Source organism: Globicephala melas, chromosome 21, assembly GCF_963455315.2.
Source record: "Globicephala melas chromosome 21, mGloMel1.2, whole genome shotgun sequence".
NCBI lineage: Eukaryota > Metazoa > Chordata > Mammalia > Artiodactyla > Delphinidae > Globicephala > Globicephala melas.
Window position 1 is genome coordinate 30523594 of NC_083334.1, and position 27901 is coordinate 30551494.

Below are 27901 nucleotides of genomic sequence, written 5' to 3' on the forward strand. Positions count from 1 at the left end.
GCACCTCCAGGGAAGCCCTGAAATTGTCTTTTATAAGCAGCGTATGGTTGAAATTTTTTTCCAAATCTTTTTTTTAAAATTTTTATTGTTGTCTTTTGATTGGTTATGGACCATGAGACTATAACACAACCACACACCATTGCGGCTTAAAATATAACAGTGGCCTTTAATCATGGTATTGCATGTATTATACACTTTCCTTACCTCATGCCTACTCATTAACAGAGTTAATGCTTACTAACAGAATTAATATGAGGTAACTTTAAAAATAAGAAATATGTAATACAAAAACTCATAAACATGCATTCCTTGCAAATAAATTATTTGTGGTATTATGTTATATATGAAAACTTTTATCTTTTCTTGACAGATGAAAGACATAATGCACAGGTTTTGAATCCCAGGTAATTAGGCAAGGCATGTACGTTTTCTTTTCCATTTTTCCTGTCCATCAGAGATAGTTACTCTGGTAGAATAAATAAAGGGGGAAAAGTCACCTGTATGATCAATCAAGTTAAAAATGATGATTAATTCAACAAATGGCATGAGGGTACACTTATTTTGAAGTAGAGTTCTATCATGTATCAATAATTTATTTGTAACCAACATTTTGAATACACAAATGCTAAAGAATTAAGCATTATTAGAAAAAAAGAGAAAAGATAGTACTCTAAGACATATTTTAGGTGACAGATTTACCATGTCTATGATATAGCCTCAATTTGATTTTTATTATATGCAGCTATATTACCATCTTCACTTAATATACATTTATATTATTTCTATCTATCTAATACATTGAATTTTCTGTTTGTCTGTTTCTTCCTCTCATCCTAAAATAGTTGATACTTACTGTGATACCATGGATTCTTTGTTTTCCAGGCTAGTCTTTGGTCTCACTCTCACTTTCCACTTGCCTATGTATTTAAAAATAAAAATAATCATTTAAAATTGTATTTTCCTCAAAGATGGTTCTACAAAACTCTGTACCATTTATCAGTATTGAAATAGTTTTGAATCCCTATCTGAGATCTGGGAGCAGTCACTACTTAAGAATATCTTACCACCGAGAGCACCTCTTAACTGGTAAGAAAGACTAATGTGGGAAAAAGCAAAGTAATATAAGTTTATCTGGAAATGAGCTCAGATCATATTTATATCCATGACATTATTAGCTAAATAGTTTTACACTTCTTTTTACCATTCATATTCTGCCCAGTTTTTCCACAATAAAGTCATCTAATATAAGAAAATTCCTTTAATATGTTTATATATTATCTGAATTATGTGACTATTTTATGTGTTACATATTACTTCAGCAATTTTACATAAACTTTTCAAAATATTTCTGTGAAATATATTCTCTTTTAATTAGTATTATCTTATCAACTTCAAACTTCAATAAAATTCTTTAAATATTTGAATAAAATTCATTTCATTTTAATTAAGATGGAGGTCATAGATGTAAAACTCAAAGGCAGAAATTATTTTATAGCAATTTCCATGAAAGGAAATAAACCAATTTTAATATTTATTTTATTCTTGAAGCATATTTTCAGATATTTATAAGGTTATTTAATTTAAAAAAGTTTTTTCTGTAGATTAGCCATGGCTATATCTAGATTTTTCAGTTTTACTATTATATATTAATTTCTAACCTTTTCCAACTCTGCCTGCCTCTCAATTTATTTAAGTGCCTTAAAGCTTAACTACTCTCCTAAATTTCCATGCTATGTTTTAATAAAATAGTGTATGCAAAATTCTTTGAAATATATAAATATTAAAAAGTAAAGTAATAATATTTAATACATATTTAATAATTAAGATCAAATAGTAAAAGGAGATAGATAAACACTAACTAGAAATCATTTCTACTTAAATTTACCCTTAACACAGTCCAAGTTATTTTAAGATTAAAGAAATTTATTATTCATTATATTGATCATTAATATATTACATATTAAATTTCCATATAAAGATAAATATATAATCGGAATTATTACTAGTTATATCACCATAATGTTATTTATTGATAAGTTACTATGTAGGCCAACTAATTACAAAAGTAATGAATCTTAAATATGAAATTAATATACTCATCGCTTGTATAGTCCTCAGTTCTCCAATTTTCATTTTGGAAATAAACTTTTACCAGTGTAGCAATCAGTACACAGAGAATAATGAAAAAAGGAATGAGTAAGAAAAATGGCCATCTCGTAGGCGTGGAATAGTAAACATTCTCAATATAGCGCCTGTCTAGGAGAGAAAACACCAGTGATTTGAAAGCAATTACCAGGAATATAGCAAAACCATTTCTGCATTTTAATATGACTATTAGAATAAAATGTTTAAACATTTAATAATTTTATAATTAACATATTTTATATGAAGTGGATAAGTTGACATCATAAGTGCTCAAAGTTAGACTCTTCTCTTACATAATAGTCCTATATTCCTTGCTTGTTTATTAAGAACCTTCTATTCCATGTAGTCTCTTTTCAGATCTGTCTCATAATACAGACGAAAGGGATTATAGTGTGATCCCAGGAAGAACTGAATTTTCCCTCAATACTCAATTTTTTTTTGTAAGAAATATTGCATATGTCATAGCATTTCAATGAAGTCCAAATTCTTTTATTTTATTGCATTGGTATTTATTTTCATGTTTCATCGAAGAAATTAATTGCTTAGCTCAAGGTCATGTAGACATTTCCTGTGTTTCTTTCAAGAATAGTTTTAGCTTCTACATTTAGATTTATCGTCTATCACACATGAATTGTGAAGTAAGTTGTAATTTTGAGATTCATTTGGCCTTATGTGGATATCCAGTTGTTAGAATACAATGTTTTGAACTCACTTTCCTTTCCCGTTGAACTATCTTTGTACTTTTCTTGATTACTGTAACTATATACTAAATCTATATTATTCTAAATTTAATATAAGGCAAATAGACTAAGTTGTCCTTCTTTGTTGTACTTTTTCAGAGCTCTTTCGCTATTCTAAGCACTTTTGTGTGTATTTTAGAATCAAATTGTTGACACCTAAAATGTTGCATGCTTTTATGATTGGTTATTTTTATCTATAGATTTAATTTGGTGAGAATTGACATCTTGGCCATAATAAACTTTCCAATAGGTGAGCATGGCATATTTCTCCATTTACTTGTATGTTTAGCATCTATCTGCATTTTTGTTTTAGTTTCAGTCTTGCACATCTTTTGTTAAACTTATTCCTAATATTTTATATTTTGATAGTATTGTAGATGATACTGATTTTAAGTTGGTTTTCATTTACTGCTGCTAGTATATAGCAATACTATCCACTTTTAAACATTTCCTTTGACCTTTCGAAAGGTTTTTATTACTTCTAGAAGTATTTTTGTAGAGTCCTTAGGATTTTTGATGTAATTAATCATATCATGTTCAGTCTAATTTCATCCTTTCTAATCTTCATGCTCCTGATTTTTTGTTCTTTACTTATTGCACTGGCTATGACTTAGGGTAAAATATTGACATGGTGAGAGCAGACTTCATTGCCTTGCTCTCAAATTTTGGAAAAAACAATGTATTTTATCATAAGATATATTGGCTAAAATTTTTTTGTTGATGCTTTTTATCGTATTGACGAAGTTTGCTTCTGTTGGTAGTTTGTTGCCTTTAAAAAATTCATAAATACGTGTTGAATTTTGTCAAATGACTTTTATGCATCAAAAGAGAAAATGATATACACTTAAAAAATTCTTAATTTGGTGAATTGCACTGATTGACTTTCAAATGAATGCTTACATTTATGTTTATGAAGTATATTCTGTAATTTTTTCTTTGTTAACTTTCTTTCTGGATTTGGCATCAGGGATATGTTTTCCTCATACAGCGAGGTGACAGGAGTCACTTCACTGCTACTTTTTAAAATGGTATTTCTTCCTTGCAAAAACTTGCCAGAATTAACCTGTGAAACCAAATACATCTGTATTTCTTGTTGCTGTTATTTTTGTTGGTGGTGATTTTCAAAAATCACAAATGCACACATCATGAAGTTTGGGCTTCTGATTTCTTGGTTATACCCTATGATTTATAATTCCTTTTCCATAAGGAGTAGCCCTTATAACACTTTTTACATTAGAGTAGCTTTATCAGTCTACTTTTACCCATAATTGATTAGGACTTGAAGAACATATGTATTATCTTGACCGTTTTCAGTCTGACTGAGGTAATTCCTTAAAAATGTATGGATTTCTTGTGTATTAAATAAAAAATACACCCCATTAAATGAAACCACACCCACAAATCTTTTTAACATAAATCTGTCTATATTGGACTCTGGTGAGGCTGCTATAAAATAACCTATTTAACATTCATAGTAGCCTTACTGTTTAAGAGTTTTTAAGAGGCAATCCAGTACAATACTTAGAAGGCTTTTTGTATATTGATAGATGAAGGTGTCTAAGAGGCATCACTTTAAGTTTTCCTGAGGTCTTAACAGAGGGGTTTACATACGCTTGACAATTTTTATCTGAGATCAAATTTTATTGCTCAGTATCTCAAATTTAGCTGTTAGCCATATCTCACTTTAAGAATGTTTTGCTGGAAGAATTCAGGAATAAAAATTAATTTTATTTTCAAACCAAATAAATTCTAGCTCTTTTCAAGTAAAATAGACATTTTACTTGAAAACTGAACTGTTCCTTTATTAATAATTACTATCATCTTATATTTTATCATAGGTAACTTAAGTCACCCAACTTGGAAATCTTGCTGACCAGAACCATGAATTCTACTTTCCACATTACCACAGGCAGCAAGGATGCCACACAATTCACTACTTCATAATGAATGTCCTCATTTCTCCAACTTCTAATAACACGTTTTTAAGCCGTCTTTGAATTGCTCACCAACAGTCTTCTTGAGACAATGTCAACATATATCAGTAGTCATCAACAGTTTCCTGTACTACCTTCCATGCACCACCCAATTCCAAAGCTAATGGCACATGTTTTAGATTCTTGTTATATAAATATAAATGCACCATCTGGTACCAAATTGTGTGTGTGTGTGTGTGTGTGTGTGTAGGGAGAGAGAGAGAGAGAGAGAGAGAGAGAGATTGTGCAAGAAAGTATCCCTAAATTTGGTAACTTAATCTTTTAATTTTGTGTGTCATGAATTTGGGGAGGGCTTAGTTGCATGGTTGTATTTTTATTTTTATGTCTCAATGTAGTCAAATTTCATATACACCAGATAATTTTCAACAGAATGAGTGTTCCAATAATGAGAGTTCGAAGCATCAGTATTCTAAAAAACCCAATCAGAATCTGCAGCAAAACCATGGAAGTCTCAGAATCTCACTTCTGTATATTTTACTGCTCAATCACGTCACTAAAACCAACCTGGATTCTAGGAAACAGTCTTCTTCTCACTGGGGAAACAGCATGCATGTGCATGGATAGAAGCAGTTAATTGCTGTTAATTTGAAGATAAGCTGACCGTTCCCACTAACATAGAAATAGCTTGGTGATACATAAGTATGTTATAATGTTTTTTACTTAATCTATTACTGCATGGTCTTAAATACTATATTTCAAATGCTGGAATGAATGTGGAAATGTTACGAACTAAGTCTGGCTCAAAATCTGCTTGCTTTGATTTTCTGTAAATATAGGGGTTTTTATTTGTTTTTTTTGTTTGTTTTTTTTTGCGGTATGCGGGCCTCTCACTGTTGTGGCTTCTCCTGTTGCGGAGCACAGGCTCCAGACACGCAGGTTCAGCGGCCATGGCTCACGGGCCCAGCCGCTCTGCAGCATGTGGGATCTTCCCGGACCAGGGCACGAACCCGTGTCCCCTGCATCGGCAGGCGGACTCTCAACCACTGTGCCACCAGGGAAGCCCTAAACATAGGTTTTTATATAAAAGAAATCTAGTCCTAAGCAACACTGGATCTGCCAGCTTGCTCTAAAATACATCTCTACTTTGAACCAAAATGTGTCGAAAATTATATTTCCTAAGCTCCTTAAACCTTTGGTCTTCTAGTTAGATTTGGCTAATGGGATTCACTGGATAAAATTTGGAGGGCAAGAAGACAGAAATTGCCATGGTATTTAACCCTCTCTGTCTCCAGCATCTGCAATTGTGTCCCTGTATCCTCTACACCTTCACCTCATGCTGGAGAGTACCTCTAACCTGGGTTCTAGACCCTAGTATATAGCCTTGACCACAGTTACATGTCATGCGAGATGGCTTAGATTCTGGTTCTAGTAATAACATCTCCATTTATTGTGCCTTTAGCCCTAAGAAGTGGTAGTGGATTCCTGTGTTGCTAATCTCTGGTTGCCTCACTGTTCTCTGATTGGCTTTTATCTCTGCCGTTGTGTGTTACCCCATGCCTTGTATTGAATTCCTTCTGTGTGAAAGGCTAAAGTGATTTCTATTTTCATGCCTGGGCCTTTACTGACATACGTTATTTATAACATATATTTAATATGTTATAACACATTAGTCTCTGGAAGGAAAACATAAATTAAATAGCCATATATGGTGTATTGTTTTATGTCCAAACATAATCTAAATATAAATTGGTAGACAAAAGACTTATTTTATTAAATTTAATACATTAAAATGTTATTTTAATTATAATTTCAATTGAAATCAGTATCCATCAATACTTACCAGGTAGGCCTGGTACTGAGGGTGGAAAGTTGCCACTGTCAATACTCCCACCTTCCCATGACTCTAGTGAAGCTAGGCAGTTTGGAGGTAAATATGTAGGGTTACAGTGACAGTGCCTTTTATTATTACATAGCTGAAACAGGAGAAATATCATAAATAGCTAAAATTATTTGTGTTCACTTAAAATTTTGAAATAATAGCTAGGTCAGATAAGGCTGATTTTCTTACATGGTTTATGAATATGACTGTGTGTGTTTGTGTGTGTGTGTGTGTGTGTGTGTGTGTGTGTGTTTAGCTGTGCGTTTGCTTTCCAAATATCAGCCTCAGTGATTTCTATTCTTGTCTGTAGTGCTGATACTTACACCTCGATTGTGGCATTTTTCTGGAGTACAGTCGTAGTTCAAGAATGAAGAATCTACACATTTTTTATTTTTGCAAACCTGAAAAGGAGACATCCCAAAGTAAGTTAACTGTACCAACATCTGTGTTTGGCATCTAATTAAAAGGATTCCTTATTATACTGACATAAGAGGTATTCATTTAATAACAAATATTAACATACTAACAATAAGTGATTAATTCATAGTGCTACTATGTTTTCAGCACTAGATGAGACCGATTATCTGAAAATAAATAAAACAATAAAAACATCTTCCCTGCTTATACTGGGATAGGAAGTACAGACATGAAATAAGTAACAGTAAAGGTAAATGTGTAATAAATACTATAATAAAATAGTTTTATGAAATAATAAAAACACAGAATTTGTCTAATATATGAGGACAGTGAAACTTTTTTATTGAGCTCTGATGTTGAACATGACTTAATCAAGCATAGAAATGAAAGACAAAGTACTTATAGAAAAAGAATAAGTATTCAGAATGACCCTACATCATATCTATTATGAAACTGTTAAGAAATATTTAGGGAAGTTCAGTTGTTACACAAAGAACAGCCATTCAAACATTAATTAACTAAATATTTGAGTCTTACGATGTGCCTGGCCCTGAGAACACAGCAGTGAACAACAACAACAAAACTCATGTTGCTCATATTGCAGTAAAAGATATAGAAACACACACACAACAAAAAATCTATACATGATGTGACAGAGGTTATTATGGAGGGTTTGTCTGTGTCTTATAGTCTTAATCAGAAAATTGGTCTATAACCTATAAGCAATTGGCGGTGTTTAGAGATTTAATTGGAAGATGGAAAGCTGATAAACGGAGGTTTTGAAAAAGAGAATGTAAAAGGCAAGAGAAAATATAGAAAGACAAACTAGAATAACATTACAGTAGTCCAGAAAAATGACAACCATAGAGTGAAATTGAGTGGTAGTAGTGTTGATGAAAAACAGTGGTTGTGTTTGAGACAGAGTTAAATAGTTTGATCCACCTAAGTTTAGTGATAGATTGTATATAAAGGATGAAAAGAGAGATGGAGCAATGACACCAAGGTCTCTGGTATGTCTAACTTTCTTGGTTGTGGTACAAGTAATGGAATAAGAAAGCTAAGCATAAAGCTCAAAAGTTTAGAAATATTATTTTTTGAGACTTCTTTTTACTTGTAATATCAAATAATACTATGCACTTGAGATAAAATAAAAATTATTTTTAGGCACAGAAAATGTGAAACAATGTGATTCCACAAAAGTAACCAAAACCTGAAGCCAGCATTCCTCCCATGGTCATCAATGGCTAAGGATGTAGTATTTAAGTGATTATATGCACCGTACACCAGTGACAGAATTAAAAGCAGGTTTTACCAAATCCTGAAAAAATAATCTGGAGGGCAACATCAGCAAAATGGTGCACTAGGAAGTCCCAAGTCTTGTTCTCCTTTAGAGATCCTAGAAGAAGAAGATGAAGAAGGAGGAGGAGGGGAAGGAGGGGGGGAGGGGGAGAAGGACTGGCTAAAGCAACCCATAGGAGCTCTGGAAGCCATCAGAGGTCTACTGCAGCTAAGCAAATGCCCAAACAAACAAACAAAAAGCCACAATCAAAATGTTAGAAAGTTTTGTAGTATTTTGCTCAAACCTTGTCCCACTACTTTTTGGGCATGCCATAGTCTTGGTCTGGAGGAGACAGCAGCTGAGTTTCCAATTCCCTCCCTTGAACTGAATGGAGTAGAGGACACCTTATTTTCAATATTGTAACCTGTCTGGGAACTGCCTGAAGACTGGTCTCTGTTCCACCTAATTCAGATCTCAGATGGACACTGCCCAGGAAAACTGCAGGGAAACTAAGACTTGTAGACATTTGGAGCAGAGAGAATGGGTGGAAACATACAATAGACCATCTAAGGCTCCAAGGCAACCCTGGCATGAGACTATTTGGAAAAACAAGACATTAAAAAACATACATGTATGTGGGGAATAAGAAAAGCCACAAAAAGACCCAGGAAAGATGCATATTCACAGAGATCTCAGAGACCACAAGCTTTCTCCTCAGGCTACTCCCAAGGCTCAGAGCACACCCAAGAAATTAGAAAAGGACTACACTGGCACGGAGCCAGACTGCAAACAGTGGGAGAAATGGCTGTTTTTCAAAAGTCCAGTTTTTAACCAAAAAATCACATGCTATAAAAAGAAACAGGAGAAAAAGGAGGAAAGAATATGCAATGGAGATAAAACAGTATCACCAACAAGTAGTGCTGGGAAAACTGGACAGCCACATGTAAAACAATAAGATTAGAACAATCCCTCACAACATTTACAAAAATAAACTCAAAATGGTTTAAAGACCTAAATGTAAGGCCTGTAACCATAAGACTCTTAGAAGAGAACATAGGTGGGATACATTTTGACATAAATTGTAGCAATATTTTCTTGGATCAGTCTCCTAAGACAAAAGAAGTAAAATCAAAACTAAACAAATGGGATCTAATTAAACTTAAAAGCTTTTGCACAGCAAAGGAAACTATCAACAAAACAAAAAGAAACCTATGGAATCGGAGAAAATATTTGCTAATTATGCAACTAACAAGATGTTAATATCCAAAATATATAGACAGCTCATTCAATACAATATCAAAACAAAAACAAAACAGTTAAAAAATGGGCAGTAGACTGAATAGACATATTTCCATAGAAGATATAAAGATGGCCCATGGGCTCATGAAAAGATGTTCAACATCGCTCATTATTAGAGAGATGCAAATCAAAAACACAATGAGGTATCACCTCACACCTCTTTGAATGGCTCTCATCAAAAAGTCTACAAATAACAAATATTGGGGAGAATGTGGAGAAAAGGGAACCCTTGTACACTTTTGCTGGCAATGCAAATTGGTACAACCACTATGGAAAACACTATGGATGTTCCTTAAAAAAGTAAAAATAGAATTACCATACAACCCAGCAATCCCACTCCTGGGTATACATCTGGAAAAAAGAAAGACACTAATTCAAAAAGATACATGTTCCTCAATGTTCACAGCAGCACTATTTACAATAGCCAAGGCTCAGAAGCAACTCAAGTGCCCATCAACAGACTACTGCATTTAAAAATGTGATTTTTAAATATATATATGTATATATACATATTTATAAATTTATATAATGGAATATTACTCAGCCATAAAAAAGAATGAAATACTGTTATTTGCAGTAATGTGGGTGGGCTTAAAGAAAATTATGCTTAGTGAAATAAGTCAAAGAGAAAGTCAAATACTATATGATATCACTTATATGTGGAAACTTAAAAAGAATGCAAAGGAATATATATATGCAAAACTGAAACAGATATAGAAAACAAACCTATGGTTGCCAAAGGGGAGATCAAAGTGGGGAGGGACAAATTAGGGGTATGGGATTAACAGATGCAAAGTGGTATATATAAAATAGATATGCAACAAAGATATACTGTATAGCACAGGGAATTATACCCATTATCTTGTAATAACCTATAATGGAATATAATCTGCAAAAATACTGAATCACTATGCTGTACACCTGAAACTAACACAATATTGTAAATCAATTATACTTCAAATAATAAAAAGAGTTGATGGAAGGTTCATGAAAATGGAGAGTACTTATATCTCAGATTTATGTGCCTTTGATTGATTTTTCCTTTACTCTGTGAATCCTTTATTATTTTCATCACTAAAATGGGCATATGTTACTTTAACTGCCATTTTAAGTAAGTATATCAAAATATAATTCATGACATTAAAAATACTCCCTGTGTAACATGAGATAATTAATAAAACAGTTAATACATATGACTTCCATGAAAAAAGTACTAAATAGCCAATGAAATATTCATAGTGATAATATCTCATTTTCAAAACTTTCTACTTTCTTATTTTTTGAAATTAAATGTGCACTTAAGTTATGAGAAAAATACCAAATATGCATTTAAAATTTGAAATTAGGAAATTAGTTGGTAATAAAAGACTACATACCTTATTTAGACCACAAACAGTTCCATCTTTTACCCACATGTTTCCGCTGTCTTTATCATCATATGCATATTCCAGTCCAACGCAGATGTTTCCATCTATGTTGCTATACAAAACAGTGGCATTTGGAATATTAATTATAATTCCTTTGTCATATGTACACAGTAATTTTCCACATCGCACATCCCTATAATTTACCAACAAATAAAAATCATTAGTTTTCAATACAGAGAAATATTAGAATATCATTTCTAAAGCAAACAGATTTAAATAAAGCATTAAGGGCTGCTAAAAGATGTATGCAATTAATTGTGCAACACCAAAAAGTATGAGAGCCTTTCCTGCATTGTTAATAGTAACAGCATCTTAGTAATTATGAACTACTTTCTATTTAGCCTTATCACTTTTTTGGTAACAATTCTTCATTCCTTTTTTGATTCTTAAACATGATTCCAAGCTTATTCTATTCTAAAAAATTAGTAAAATTTAAAAAATTACTGGTATGATTGGATTTCCTTTTGTGTTTTTCAAACATAATATGTACTCTCCACATCATGGGTCCCAAACTGACAAGACACTGAGGCATACACTCAAGAAGCAGTACATGCAATAAATATTAACGCTGAACCACTGAGATACATCACAACGATAGTGCATAAATCACAGACAAAATCATGAAAGTAACCAGAAAATAAAAAAGCATTAACAACAAAAGAACAGTAATACAACTTAAGACTGACTTTCCAAGAGAAATAATGGAGATCAGATTATTGAATGACAGACTCAAAGGTGAGACAAAATATCTAGTGTCTTTGCATTCTGCAGGTAGAGAAAATATCTTTCAAAAGGAAATATGGCATTTCCAGACAATAATTAATAAAATTTATCAATAGACGCCCCAGACTAAAGAAAATGTAAACTGAGTTCTTCCCATGGAAGGAAATTTATCTTAGATGTAACTTGTAGAAGTACAAAACACATATAGCTTTATCAGATTGAGGAAGTTTTATTCTATTCCTAATTAGATGAGAGTGTTTATCATGAGTCAGTTCTAGGATTTGTGATACATCAGGCACAAAATAAATTGTGTAGTTAAATCTTAACAAGGTGGGTAGGAGAGAGAGAAGATATAGGTAAATTATCTCCCCCCAAATAAGTATAAAACTGTGCAAATTTGTCACAACAAACATTTCAGGGCTATGGAAACTGATCAAAAGCAAACAACAAATCGAGAAGCATTTATGTAAAGTTGCCATAAAATCAGTAATAATAGTGAAAGGCTGTGGTCCTCTTGCCTGGGTCTGCTCCCATACACTCTTTCAGCTGTCGTTTTACCAGGGCAAGGCTGGCCATTAAAACCAATAAATTCAGTGCCAGAGGGATCATCCTTGATTTGGTGCAGAGAGCAAAAAGTCTCACCCAGCAGCATTTTGAGTAAAAGTAGCAAATGTATTAGGGAATGAATGTAAAACCAGCAGCACTGTTAGCCCAAGACTGAGGTCACAGTTGAGATTCGGGACGGAGTAGCTAGAAATTGGAGCCATGATTCTGGAGAGAGTGCTTCCATAAAGGCTGGCTGTCGGCTCTCCTTACATCACATCCCTAGCTGGCTGTGAGGCTCCATGTATGTGCAGGGAGACTTCACAAGTCTCTATTTGTTATAAAGCAGAAACTAACACACCATTGTAAAGCAATTATACTCCAATAAAGGTATTAAAAGATAATAAAATAAAATAAAGGGGGGAAACACAGAAGCTTCTCAAAGGACACAGAGAAAGCATTTCATAAAATCCAGCACTGAACCATGATGAACTGTCTCATCCAGCTAGGAACAGACAGAAACTTCCTCAAATTGATAGAGCTGTATGTGTAACCTACTAGTAGTATCATGGATAAAGTAGAAAGATTGAATGCTATCACTCTACAATCAGGAACAAAACAAACATCTCTGCTTTTATCACTTTTATGCAATGAGGCAAAGATTTCTTAGGTATTATACTAAAAGCAAGATCTGTAAAAAAATGAAGGGATAAGTTGGTCTTCATCAAAATTAAAATCTTTTGATCTTCAAAAAGTTGTCATTAAGAAAAGATAGAATTAGATATTTACAATTCATATATCTGATAAAGATTCTATTCTGATACATAAAAGAATTTTCACAATTCAATAATGACAACAAAACCCAATTTAAACGTGGGCTACAGATCTACCAAGACATTTTACCAAAGAAGATATACAAATGCCTTATAATCACATGAAAGGGTGGTAATTTCATAAATCAGTAGGTAAATGCAAATTAGAGCCAGAGTAAGATACCTTTTTAGAATGACACACAAATAAACAAGGAAACAAAAAGTCATGACAATATCAAATGTTGGTGATGTAGAGAAGGATGTAGGGAAGCTAGAACTCTGATACATATTTGCTGGAAATGTAAAATGGTACAGTAACTCTGGAAAATATTTGGGAAGCTTCTTAAAATGTTGAACATATACCTGCCATGTGACCCAGCAATTCTACTTCTAAGTGTGCATCCAGGTGAAATTTTAAAATATGTGTCTACATAAAGACTTGCACCTTCACACTTGTTATAGCCCAAGAGAAACAAATACATGGCTTTACAAAGCAAACAAACAAAATACTGCACAAGAATGTTCACAGCAGCATTGTTCTTGATTTTTTTATTGAAGTATAGTTGATTTACAGTGTTGTGTTAATTACTGCTGTACAGCAAAGTGGTTCAGTTATACGTATATATATTCAATATTCTTTTCTATTATGGTTTATCACAGGATACTGAATATAGTTCTCTGTGCTATACAGTAGGACCTTGTTGTTTTATCCATTCTCTATATAATAGCTTACATCCACAGCAGCATTGTTCTTAATGGCCTTAAACTAGAAACATTCTAAGTGCCCATTAAGTGGTACATAATTTTAAAATGTTTATATCCACACCATATAATATTACCCAGTAATAAGAAGCTACATACTACTGATATAGGCTACAAAATGGATGAATCTCAAAAACATAAGTAAAAGAAACCAGACAAAAAGATTACATATTAGAGGGCTTCCCTGGTGGCGCAGTGGTTGAGAGTCCGCCTGCCGATGCAGGGGACACGGGTTTGTGCCCCGGTCCGGGAAGATCCCACGTGCCACGGAGCAGCTGGGTCCGTGAGCCGTGGCCGCTGAGCCTGCGCATCCGGACCCTGTGCTCCACAACGGGAGAGGCCACAACAGTGAGAGGCCCACGTTCCACCAAAAAAAAACAAACAAACAAACAAAGAACAAAAAACAAAAAGGCAACCTACTGAATGGGAAGAAGGTATTTGCAAAGGGGTTAATATCCAAAATATATAAAGAACTCATACAACTCAATAAAAAAACAGCCTCCCAAAATCAATTAAAATATCGGCATAGGACCTGAATAGACATTTTCCCAAAGGCATACAGATGGCCAACAGGTACATGAAAAGACATTAAACATCACTAATCATGAGGGAAATGCAAATCAAAACTGCAATGAGATATCATCTCACACCTGTCAGAATGGCTATTATCAAAGAGACCAAAAAAAAAAACAAGCATTGGTCAGATGTGGGGAAACTGTAGTAAACTGTCGGTATGAATGTAAATTGGTACAGCCAAATGGAAAACAGTATGGACTTTCCTAAAAAAAAAAAATTAAAGTAGAACTACCATAAAATCCAACAATTCCACTCCTAGATATTTATCTGAAGAAAATGAAAACACTACTTCAAAGAGATATATGTTCCCCAATGTTCATAGCAGTATTATTTAAAATAGCTAAGATATGGAAGCAACCTAAGAACCCAGCATTGGATGAATGGATAAAGATGTGAGATATATTTATATTATTTGTATATTATATATGTAATAGAGTATCACTCAGCCACAAATAAAAATGAAATGTTGCCATTTGCAAGAACATGGATGGACCTGGATAGTATATTGCTTCATGCTTCGTGAAATAAATCAGACAGAGAAAAACAAATATTGTATGTTTTCACTTATATGTGGAATCTAAAAATAAAACAAACAAACAAATATAACAAAACAGAAACAGACTTACAGATACAGAGAACAAACTAGTGGTTACCAGAAGGGAGAGGTGTACGGAAAGTACAAAATGGGTGAAAGGGATTAAGAAGTACAAACTACCAATGGCAAAATAAATAAGCCAAAGGGATGTAACATACAGCATAGGGAATATAGTCAGTATTTTATAATAACTTTGTATGGTGTGTAATCTATAAAAAATGTTGGATCACTATGTTCTACCTCTGAAACTAATATAATGTTTGTAAGTACTTATACAGAAAATTATAAATATATGCAAAGTTTCCATTATGTATTACTCATACTAACCAATATAAAGTCAAAAAATTGCAATGCATGCCAAAAAAGTTAAAATGTGATATAGGTGCAAATAAAGCACTAGATATCAATATCCAAATGACCCAAATATTGCAATTAGCAGAGAAGCACTTTATAGCAGCTAATATAAAAAGATCAATGATTTAAAAGAAAATATAATCCTAACAGCTAGAAAGCTTCCTTTAGTCAGTATATGCTTTAGCAGTTATGAAACAAACTTTTGTGCTTCTGGGCTTGAGCATATGAAAAAGCAACTTATGAATGTAAGATGTAGTTTGTATATATTTGTGGTGTCTGGAAATAAAATTATCACTATAAGTTCACATTTTAAAAACAGAGATATAATACGTGGATATAGAAATAAATGTGATACATGTATGTTCTAGCTTTGTTGTCTGAGAAGACTTAGAGGTAATGGAAAACGGCAGAAATAAGCACACCTGGTTCTCAGATGTTTGCTAAATACTCTTCTCTACTGAAAGGAATCTGGGCTACTTAGAGAAACAGCTGAATCCACAACAAGGGTAGGAAAAATAGAACAGGGGCCTAGAACATCTTTTTTTGTGCTGGAAAAATGTGTAAGTTTTTAAAGTGTCATACAGACTTTTGAAAAGACTATTGTGGCCAGCTAAAAGAAACTCTCACTAGCTCAAATTGAGACAATTTGAAAAAGTAAGTGTTAAAATAAATGATAGTAATATATTCTATAATATTGAGTCAAATAACAATTGCTGTGTCTGAACTGACATAAATAAATACACAAACATAAATAAATAAATAAAAATAATACTTCTTTCTACAATACATTTCTAGCTTAAAGGGGGAGGCAATAATGGAGTTAGAAAATCATCAACGAACCTTAATACTAGTGGGTGAAAGTTCGAAGAAGAACAGAACATGTCCATGGTCTCAATATTAACTCTCCCCATATTAACACATTAAACACAAAGGAAAAGTGTAACTTTACAATAGAGACCTAAAGAAAATTAACGTTACCAAATAATTTAACTTAAAATATCCAACTTTGAGAGAAAATGGCATGTACCTTTTAAAAATTGCACTTGACGGTACAACACCACTTCAGTGGCAAGCTTGCCAAAATTTACGACATGAATCTAATGATGAAAAATATCAAACAAACCCAATTTGAGGAAAATATTACAAAATAATTGGCCTGTAGTATTTTTTTTTTTTTTAAAAAAAACAGGAAAAGAAATGGAAACAAAAAGAATGTTCTAGATTAAAGTTTAACAAACTCCTGACTCTGGATTTGCTCCTGAACAAGAAAAAAGACCTATAAATACTTCATTGAGATAATGAATGAAGTTTTATTGAGAACTGTGGTTGACAGCTACAATAGAGCCATTAAAAAAAATAAAAACCTTTGTTCTCAAGAAAACACAATGATTTATTTAAGGATAATGAAACATAGTAACCAACTTACATTCAAATGGTTTAGGAAAATCGTTTTGAAGGGAGGAAAGGAGAGGAGAGTTAGAAAAACAGAAGGATAAAGCAAATGCACAAAATGTAAACCACTGAGTAAAAGCTATGTGGGAAGTCTTTTTGCTATTCGTGCAAAACAAGAAATTTTTTTTGCTATCAAACCAAGTTTGAAATAGTAACAAAGTAAAATATTATAGTAACAGTAGCATTCTAGTTCTAGTATATATAATTCTAGTTCTAGTATATATAATAATCATAGTAGTTAACAATTAACCCTCATATGTGTCAGTCCCATTCTAAGTGCTTTTCATAGAGTGTCTAAATTCCACACTGGCACAAGCCCAGTGACGTTAGTGAAATTGATATACATATTTTACATATCAGAAAAGTGAGGCACGTGTCCAAAGTCACACAAGTAGGTAAGTATTGGGATTAGTATTTGAAACCAAGATGTCTGCTTGTGGAGTATATGTACTTAAACACATTGCTTTACTTCCTGGATAGTAAAAATTCATGCATTTTTATCAGATCACTATGAAGAATGATCATCCTTTGTAAAATTAAAGTGACAGCATGCAAAATAAAACTGATCAGTCCTTCTAACTAATGGGTAATTAATGTAACTATATGTAAATTAAATGCTCTGTGGGGTGGAACAAGGGATAGTTTGGATGTGTGAGAAAGATAAGTACAGATATTCTGTACTTGAGACATTTATAATTTGATTAAATATAGTCTTACTTCATGATCAAGTGACATTTCACTTACATGTAAAGTAAATTATCTCATGGTATTTTCAAATATAAAGCAATAAATAAAGTTTCTCAGATAGATTTCCTAGAACATACTTAGGATTACACTGTGTGTACCCTGAAGCATTAGAGCCACAGTTCCCAGATGGATCAGTCTTAGAATTAAGTTGATCAAAACACTCTTGAGTACCAAAACCTGAACCTGAAAAATAAAAATTTGTGGTTAGTCATATTGAACTTACATTAATTTAAAATAATTAATGAGTACACTTAAAATTCTGAGATTGTTTACAATATTGCACAAAATAAGAGCATAATACAAAATTGAAAATAAAACCTAGTTTTAAAATCACAAAAAAACTACTTCAATGAAATATTTAAATATTGAAAGCATCTTGTCTACTATCCAAACAGATACCTTAGGATTAACTACAGTATGCAGTTTATCTTCTAATTTTTAGTAAGTCTAGAAATATATAAGTATATAAGAAACTTTTTTTAAACAAATAATTGACTTATTGGTCAATAGTGTTATCATATAAATGTGTTTTCAAGACAAATCATTAAAATAATATCTTATTTTTTTATCCTAATTTCCCCAGACCAAAAATTCTTGGAGTCACGACTGATTTATTTTCATATTTACTATTCAGTCCACACACATTACGTGTTTAATTCTCATAAGATTCAGTCTACTTAAAGAGCAGGTTATTTATCATGACTCAATTAATTCTACTCTAATGGGAGGACTGAGCCAAAAACTTTTGATAGGGAGATTTAACTGTGAAGAAAAATGACACAGCATAAGAGGAGGCCCTGTGGACCCATCAGGATCTCAGTTGAAAGTCTTAGAGGCAGTAGTAAACTGAAAATAAGCAGTTGATTTTCATCCCAGAGGTCACTTGGAAACATAGCTATGTGTGAGAAATCAAAATTATAAGCTTAGCTAGGAAAGCAGGCCATTGGACAAAAAAAGGCCAAAGTTGGAGGATCTTTTATGACTATAGTGATAAAATTAGAGACTCGGGGGCTTCAACATATAGTATAGTCCCCTCTTAAGACATTTTCCTGCTTCTAAACATGTGAAGAGAAGGAGATTAAAATATAAGGAGGTGACTTCCAGAAAGCAGAGCATATTTTTCTGCAGTTTCTGCATTGTGATTACATACCTGCCAGGGGAAGGAGTCTCAGTAAATATACGATCTCTCAGTTGAAAGCCCTGGAGAGTTATGCCCTAGAAACAAGAGTGAACTAGATAAAGACTGAACCTAATCAAAACTCTAACTAAACTTAACAATCATTGGTTTCTGATTTAATTAAAGTGATTAGTCTCTTACTTCATATACTTAACAGAAGAAAAAGATGGATGTATCTATATAAGATTGCAGTGTCTATATGAGAGAAGCATTTAGAATGAAGACACAGTTTCTGTAAGTCAAAAATTGAAGAGGAAGACAGTGAAAAAAATTTTAACTAGGAATATGCCTTTATGTAAAATATTCAAGAAAAGATATAGAGACATCTACATGTAATTGAGTAGGAGAACCATGGTACATATATACTAAAATTAATTACAAAGGATATAAATCTTCAAGAAGGCAAGGTATCAAAAATAAATAAATTGAAATAATTATGGAGAGACAGTTAAATATAAACATAAACTGAAAGTTAAAAATCTGTATAATAATACAGTATGTACACCACAGTTCCAAGGCACTCAGGAACACTAAGCAGAATTACGTGCACGCACTCCACACAAACGCACATTCAAACAGATGATATGAGGACTGCTACAAACCGAAGACCAAAGAGTGTCTTCATGGCTCAAAGAGACACAACATGACAGATTTTTCTTCAGAAATATGAAAGCCATATGACAGCGGAGTAACCTCTTTAAAATGCTGATGGAAATAGAGGCTCCAATTCAAGATGGCAAAGTAGAAAGATGCCAAACTCACAACTTCCCACAAATACACCAAATCTACAGCTACATATGGAACAATTTCCGGTGAAGAAAACCTAAAAACTGGCGGAGTGACCACTTCACACTGAGCCAACAAGAGGAAAGCCACACTGAAGCAGGTAGGCAAGGCTGAGACACCACCTTGCTGGAAACCCGTCCTGGCAATGGCGATCCACAGTTGGGAGGGAACTCAAAACGTGGAGCTCCTCCCTGAGGGGTGAAGTGTTTGGATCTCACATCAGGCACCACAACTTTTAAGACCTGCACCAGAAAGATGAGCCCCTAAAACCTCCAGCTTTGATAACCAACAAGCACTCATGTCCACGAGACCCACAAGGCTATAGAGAACTGTGAAATGCTTCTGATGCGTGGTTTATGCTCAAGGGTCCTACAAGACTGTAACTATAGGAGACAGAGTTCTTAACTGGCTACCACACCCAGGGCACAGCAAGAGGCAGCAGTCAGAGGAGCCCAGTCTTTCTGTGTAAGAGGCCTGTCAGCTTATCTCAGTAGCTGTGGCCTGAGGGGCAGGCTTCTAATGAAACCCATGTCTAAGGACCTGCCCTAACCCTTCACAGAGACTTTGGTGGGTGAGTGCTAATGTCATGTTCTCACCCTGCCACACTCCAGAGTGCCAGTATTTCCCAGAGGGGAGCCTTTACATGCATCCTGTGCTCTGGTTTTTATGTGTGGTGCTTCCCAGGGACACCCCTAGATCACCTGCCTCTAGTGGCCAGGGGCGTTTGCATTCCTGGGTCCCCTGGGCTGCTAACAATCAGAAGTTTTTAGCCCCAGGTCACAGCACAGACAGCAGGCTAAAATGCAGGATTAGTCTCTCTGTGAGAGAGACCTCTTTGCTTTTCTGAAGCTCTGGCCTGAGGGGATGGCATCTGATTTGGGTATATAAAGATAAAATAAACAGGGTACAGGGAAAGATTCTGTTTCTCTGGTGGAATCCTGGCTGATACAGTTGTTAAGACAGAAGGCTCAGTGCTGTATTACTTTGGGGATATTTTCATCTTTCCTTAGTGGCAGGGTAGCCAAAAGCCAGCAGCCTTAGAGCTAATGAAGAGGTCTGACCTATTTTGAGCTTTGTTAAAATCACCAGAGCACAGTCTGAACATTTTCCAAACTTTCACTTACCTAGAAGATCTCTGTTCCCGGGGTGATTTTGTTATTTGGTTTGAGTTAGAGCTCGGCTCAGTGGGAAAAAGAGCCTTACACTCAGGGAATTACTGAAATAATAGAAAGATGACAGCAACATTACAGCAGTTGAGGCAAACAAGAGCCTGCTGGGAGTTTAAAAGGAAACCTTGGAGAACTAGATGATCATAAGTGATGTTGAAAACTTAACACATAACTGGGTCTAAAAAGATGTACACATGCCAAGAACAATCCTGAGGAAGAGAAGTCCCCAGTCACTCTTCTCTGGATTATATTTAGGTCCTGAACAAGCAAGAAGTGAAAGCTATGGCGGTTTTGCAAACTGCCTGAAGCTTGAAGCTATCCTTGGCATAGGGTAGAAAATAAAGAGTCAAGGCATTGAAGGGTATCTGATGGGTTATTGGCTTGGCACTAAATTGTACTAATTTGGAGTTATCCCTAGGAAGTCTGGCTTAAAAATAAAAACAAGAACTTGGGAGAAAAAAAAACAACAAACTATCAGTGGAACTATCAGAACTCAGTGGATGCACACAGCACAGAATACAGAACTGGAAAAATTCGTCCAGGAAAGTCACTAAACAAATAAGCAGATTAAACTATTACACTACAACAACAACAACAACAAACCTTAGAGAAATCTGAATCAAAATTGTTAAAATATATTGTCTAAAATTTCTAGTTTTTTTAAAAAAATTTACACTATATGCAAAAAAATGAAATTATGCTACATACCCAGAAAAAAAAAAGCCAACAGAAAATGTCCTCAGAGAGCCCCAATTTTGAATCCAGTAGACAAAGACTTAAATTAGCTATTACACATATGTTCAAGTCACTAGGGGAAACCATCTCTTAAAAACTAAATGGGAAATACTAATATAGACTTTTAAATAAAAATGGGAACCATATATAAATTCTGAAGTTGAAAACTGTATTAACTAAAATGAAAAACTTCACTACAGAAATTTAAAAATCAATAGATTTAATCTGGCAGGTTTTATTGACCTGAAGATAGGTCAATGGAGATTATCTAGTATGAGGAAAGAAAGAAAATCAAATGACAAAAATAGTTTCATGGACCAGTGGGACAACATCAAGCGTATGAAATATTGGCCTATAGGGATTCCCAAACTGAGGAAAAAACAGAAAAGGGCAGTGAAGTATTTTAAGAAATAATGACTGAAAGCTTTTCAAATTTAATGTATACCTATATCTATATTTTTACAAGAAGATTTCTTTAAAAACTCCACATGGAATAATCTTAAAGAGATCCACAGATCATGGTCAAATTGATTCCACTCTTCATTAAAGACAAGGAGGCCAGGTGACAGTAGGCTGATATCTATAGAGTTTTGAAAGGAAAAGACTAAGAATTCTATATTTGGCTAAACTCTCCTCAGAAAATTAAGGGAGAAATGATAGCATTCCAAGATAAACACAGTCAGGGAGAACTCATCTTTAGCAAACGTTTCCAGCAAGACCTACTAAAGTGCATCCTTAAGGCTGAAATCAAAGGACACTAGGAGGTAACCAGGATCTACATGAAGTAACACAATGCTAATATAGTAAATTATCAAATAAAGTAAAAGAAAATATAATAGATAGTATAAACATATCTATTGTTTGGACTCTCTTCTATAGAATTTAAAAGATAATTGCATAAAAACAATTATTATAAAACATTTTCACTAGACTTACATAAAGATGTAAGATGTTTGACAGAAATAGAACAAGGGATGGGAAAACAGAGGTATATATATGCTTTTTGTTTACTTTTGATATTAAGTTAATATTAATTGAATGTCTTAAGATAGTAATTGTAACACCTAAGCAAACCACTCAGAAATAACTAAATATATATAGTAAAAGAAACCACAAAGAGATTTAACTATTACACTAGAAAATATCTATTCAATACAAATGAAGAGGTTATTGAGGAATAGAGGGTAAAGTATAAGATATATTGAAAACACATAGCAAAATAGCAGATGGAAATATTACCTTACTTACATGAATAGATTAAACACTTCAATCAAAAAGAAGAGATTGACAGAATGTATTATAAGACATGATCCAACTATATGATGGTTGGAACAGTTAGGCGGGTTGGGCAAGGCAGTGATCACCTAAGTCCAATCAGGCAATTATATGGGCCAAGGCTGATGTACAATTTTATTCTGGATTCACCTCGTTATCTTGGGTGTGACCCTTGTACCCTACCAACTGAGAGCCTTGCAAACATTTATCTTCTCTTCACTGAAAGTTTGCCAGGGATAAATATATGCCCTTTAGTCTCAGCATAGCTTCCTGGCCTACCAACACAGGCAGTTCAAAATGTAGTAAAAGGGGGCTTCCCTGGTGGCACAGTGGTTGAGAGTTCGCCTGCCAATTCAGAGGACACAGGTTCGTGCCCCGGTCCGGGAAGATCCCACATGCTGCGGAGCGGCTGGGCCCGTGAGCCATGGCCTCTGAGCCTGCGCATCCGGAGCCTGTGCTCCACAACGGGAGAGACCACAACAGTGAGAGACCCACGTACAGCAAAAAAAAAAAAAAAAAGAAAGAAAATGTAGCAAAAGGTTCTGGAGGAAGACTAAGATTTTTTTTAAAGGTAAAATTCCTCTACCATTTGGTCTTTGATCATCTTGTGACTACAAGAAAATTCGTAATGCCTTGTAAATTTTTTTTTTAATCTATTAAATTGACCAAGTTTCTGAGCAGCGTTTAAGTTCCAAAGATGCAGACACCTCATGGAAAAATAGCCTATGGTTTTGACAGCCCCTCCCCTTCAATTCCAACTGCTAAAACTTTTCTAGTTTATCTTTCTTTTTTCTTGAAGATCTCTAGCTAAGCCAAGCTTGATCTTCAACTTTCAGAGTCTGCATATGTCCCTAGGAACATAAATGGCTGTCAGTTGTTCCCTAAGATAGGCAAAGTTTCTATCCTGCAGAGATTTAAATTAATTGTCTTTGGTTTCACTGTACTCTAAAGCCTTTAAAAATATCATCAATGCAATACACCTTGATTTTTCTAGTCATTTTCTTGTAGTTGCATCGTCACTTCTTGCTACATCCTTTCCCTAAATTGAATATTTAACACAGGTTTTATATTTAATGTAATTGCTAAATATGTAAATATCAATACATATTACGATTTATTTTCATATCCTTTGTTCTTTTATTTGCTCTGTTCTTGCCTTCTTTTGGGTTAATCAAATATGTTAATTGCTTTTGTTTTTCTCCCCTTTATTAGTTTTTAGTTTCTAATTATTATATTATTCTTCTTCTGTTTATCTTAGATTATAAAACAAATACTTGACTTACACCAATTCTTAATTTCTCTGAGTGCTTTCTTTTATTGGAATGATTGAGTTTTGTTTCAGTTATTTTTTTCCTGGTGATACTATCTTTTTCTATTTTTATACCTCTAGAGGTTAATATATTTTTGACATATTAATAGCTTCATTTCATAATATCCTTTGTCTATTCTAATATATATAAAGATATATATGTTAGTCAGTTTCCAGAAAAAAATATATACAGAAAATCAAATTATGATAAATACCTTCACCAAATATTTCCAAACATTGTTTTATCCCGTTCATACATTTTCCGTTCACACAGATCCATTGATTCTCTGCACATGGATGCCCATCCTGAACATAAAGGTCTTCTTGACATGCTGCAGATGTACCATTGCAATATTCAGAGAGATCACATTCATCAGTGGAAGCCCTACACACTTGTCCTTTTGCTATAAACTGGTGGGGTGAAGTAAATGATATTGAGTACAGCAGAATGTGAACATTTAAATATTATAAAAAATGATAACATTACTAATGTAGGTAATACAAAATTTTTAAAAGGCTCTTACAGCACAAGCATTACAGCACGGTCCAGTAGCACAAGCTGACCCAACATTGAGTCTACATGTGGCTTGGTTACAGCATGGGTCTGGCAGAGCTGCACAATCCTGAAAGGCAAATCAAATGCTCTGAAGTATGTTCCAACTTTTATTTACATTAAATAGATATTTTAATGAGGACAACATATTATATAATATACAGACTGATGCTTAACTTAAATGTTGGCAAACAGAAAAAAATAAAACCACTTATTCATTCATTTATTTAACATTTATTGGTCGCCTAATGTGCTAAACCCAGTGTTCTTTATATCAGTAGGTTTGACTATATTCGTAGTAGGATTTTCTGAAGTCCCAGAGTCCACCAAAGCCAAGACATCGATAACCATAAGTTTATTTGCAGGGGTCGGGGGGAGGGATAAACTGGAAGATTGGGATTGACACATGCACATTACTATCTATAAAATAGATAACTAATAAAGACCTATAGATAACTAATAAGGACCCTCTATACCCACTTTGGTAAGAGTTTTTATCATGAATCGATATTGAATTTTATCAAATGCGTTTTCTGCATCTATTGAGGTGATCATGTGATTTTTGTCTTTTCTTTCGTTGATGTGGTATATCACATTAATTGATTTGCGTATGTTGAACCATCCTTGTGAACCTGGGATGAATCCAACTTGGTCGTGGTGTATGCTCTCTTTTATGTGTTGTTGGATTTTGTTTGCTAGTATTTTGTTGAGAATTTTTGCATTTATATTCATCAAAGATATTGGCCTATAATTTTCTTGTTTGGTAGTGTCTTTTTCTGGTTTTGGTATCAGGATGATGGTGGCTTCATAGCGTGACTTTGGGAATGTTCCCGCCTCTTCAATCTTTTGGAAGAGTTTGAGAAGGATCAGTGTAAGTTCTTCTTTGTAAGTTTGGTAGAATTTGCCTGTGAAGCCATCTGGTCCTGGACTTTTGTTTGTAGGGAGTTTTTTAAATTACAGATTCTATTTCACTTCTAGTGCTTGGTCTGTTCAAATTATCTATTTCTTCTTGATTCAATTTTGGTGGGCTGTATGTTTCTAGAAAGTTGTCCATTTCTTCTAGGTTGTTGAATTTATTTGCATATAATTGTTCATAGTTCAACTCTCCTATGGTTTTTTGTTGTTGTTGTTGTTGTATTTCTGCACTATTAGTTGTTATTTCTCCTTTTTCATTTCTTATTTTATTTGGGTCCTCTCAATTTTCTTCTTGGTGAGCCTGGCCAGAGGTTTGTCAATTTTGTTTACTCTTTCAAAGAACCAGCTCTTAATTTTATTGATTTTTTCTATTTTTAAATCTCTATTTTATTTATTTCCTCTCTGATCTTTATTATTTCCTTCCTTCTGCTGATTTTAGGTTTTGTTTGTTCTTCTTTTTCTAATCTCTTTAGGTGGTAGGTTACATAGTTAATTCGAGATTTTTCTTGTTTTTTGAGGAAGGCCTGTATAGCTCTGAATTTCCTTCTAAAAACTGCTTTTGCTGCATCCCGTAGATTTTGTATGTTTGTATTTTCATTGTCATTTGTCTCAAGGTATTTATTTATTTATTTATTTATTTATTATTTGTTTGTTTTTGCAGTACGCGGGCCTCTCACTGCTGTGGCCTCTCCCATTGCGGAGCACAGGCTCCGGACGCACAGGCTCAGCGGCCATGGCTCATGGGCCCAGCCACTCTGCGGCATGTGGGATCTGCCAGGACCGGGGCATGAACCTGTGTCCCCTGCATCGGCAGGCGGACTCTCAACCACTGCGCCACCAGGGAAGCCCTCAAGGTATTTTTTAACTTCCTCTTTGATTTCATCATTAACCCATTGTTTTTTAGTAGCATGTTGCTTAGTCTCCATGTAATCATTTTTTTCTCATTTCCTTTTCTGTGGTTGATTTCTAGTTTCATGCCATAGTGGTTAGAAAAGATACTTTAAATAATTTTTATGCTCTTAAATTTGTTGAGGCTTCTTTTGTGCCCTAGATGTGGTCAATCCTAGAGAATGTTCCAGGTGCACTTGAAAAGCATGTGTATTCTGGTTTTCTTTGGATGTAATGTCCTGAAAATATCAATTAAGTCTTACTGTTCTACTGTACCATTTAGGATCTCTGTTGCCTTATTGTTTTTCTGTCTAGAAGATCTGTCCATTGATATGAGTGGGTTGTGATACTATATATTGGAAACCCTAAAGACTCCACATAAAACTACTAGAACTGATAAATGAATTCAGCTAGGTAGCAGGAAATAAAATTAACATAGAGAAATCGGTTGCATTTCTTTACACTAATAATGAAATATCAGAAAGGGAATTTTTAAAAAATCTCTTTTAAGATAGCATCCAAAAAAAAAAAAAACTTAGGAATAAACCTGACCAAGGAGGTGAAAGACTTATATGCTAAGAACTATAAAATATTAATAAAGGACACTGAAGATAATTCAAAGAAATGGAAGGATATCCTGTGCTCTTGGAAGAATTAATATTGTTAAAATGGCCATACTGCCCAAAGCAATCTACAGATTCAATGCCCTCTCTATCAAATTACCCATGGCATTTTTCACAGAACTAGAATAAATAATCCTAAAATTTATATGGAACCATAAAAGGCTCAGAATTGCCAAAGCAATCCTGAGGAAAAAGAACAAAGCAGGAGGTATGACCCTCCTAGACTTCAGACAATACTACAAAGCTACAGTGTGGTATTGGCACGAAAACAGACATATGGATCAATGGAAAAGAATAGGGAACCCAGAAATAAACCTACACACCTATGGTCAATTAATCTTTGACAAAGGAGTCAAGAATATACAGTGAAGAAAAGAAAGTCTCTTTGGCGAGTGGTGTTGGGAAAGCTGGACAGCCACATGTAAATCAATGAAGTTGGGCCATTCCCCCACACCATACACAAAAGTAAACTCAAAATGGCTTAAAGACTTAAATATAAGACACGACACCATAAAACTCCTAGAAGAGAATATAGGCAAAATATTCTCTGACATAAATCATAGAAAGTAATAGAAATAAAAGCAAAAATAGGCCTTCCCTGGTGGCGCAGTGGTTGAGAGTCCACCTGCCGATGCAGGGGACACGGGTTCGTGCCCCGGTCCAGGAAGATCCCACATGCCGCGGAGCGGCTGGGCCCGTGAGCCATGGCCGCTAAGCCTGCGCGTCCGGAGCCTGTGCTCCGCAACAGGAGAGGCCACAGTGGTGAGAGGCCCGCGTACCGCAAAAA

The 27901-nt window shown here is 34.2% G+C and overlaps 1 protein-coding gene across 1 annotated transcript in view; it reads right to left on the minus strand.

The window, feature by feature from the left end:
* Positions 1-338: 338 nt before the first annotated feature.
* Positions 339-27901, minus strand: part of ADAM2 (ADAM metallopeptidase domain 2) — a 79761-nt gene continuing 52198 nt past the window's right edge. The window contains exons 13-21 of the mRNA XM_030833887.2: positions 24660-24758; positions 24351-24546; positions 17762-17867; positions 11070-11253; positions 7022-7099; positions 6660-6792; positions 2097-2256; positions 854-917; positions 339-466 (exon numbers count right to left, since the gene is read on the minus strand). Of these exons, the coding sequence (XP_030689747.2) occupies positions 884-917; positions 2097-2256; positions 6660-6792; positions 7022-7099; positions 11070-11253; positions 17762-17867; positions 24351-24546; positions 24660-24758 (990 nt within the window). The 3' untranslated portion in view covers positions 339-466; positions 854-883. The remainder of the gene's footprint in view (positions 467-853; positions 918-2096; positions 2257-6659; positions 6793-7021; positions 7100-11069; positions 11254-17761; positions 17868-24350; positions 24547-24659; positions 24759-27901) is intronic.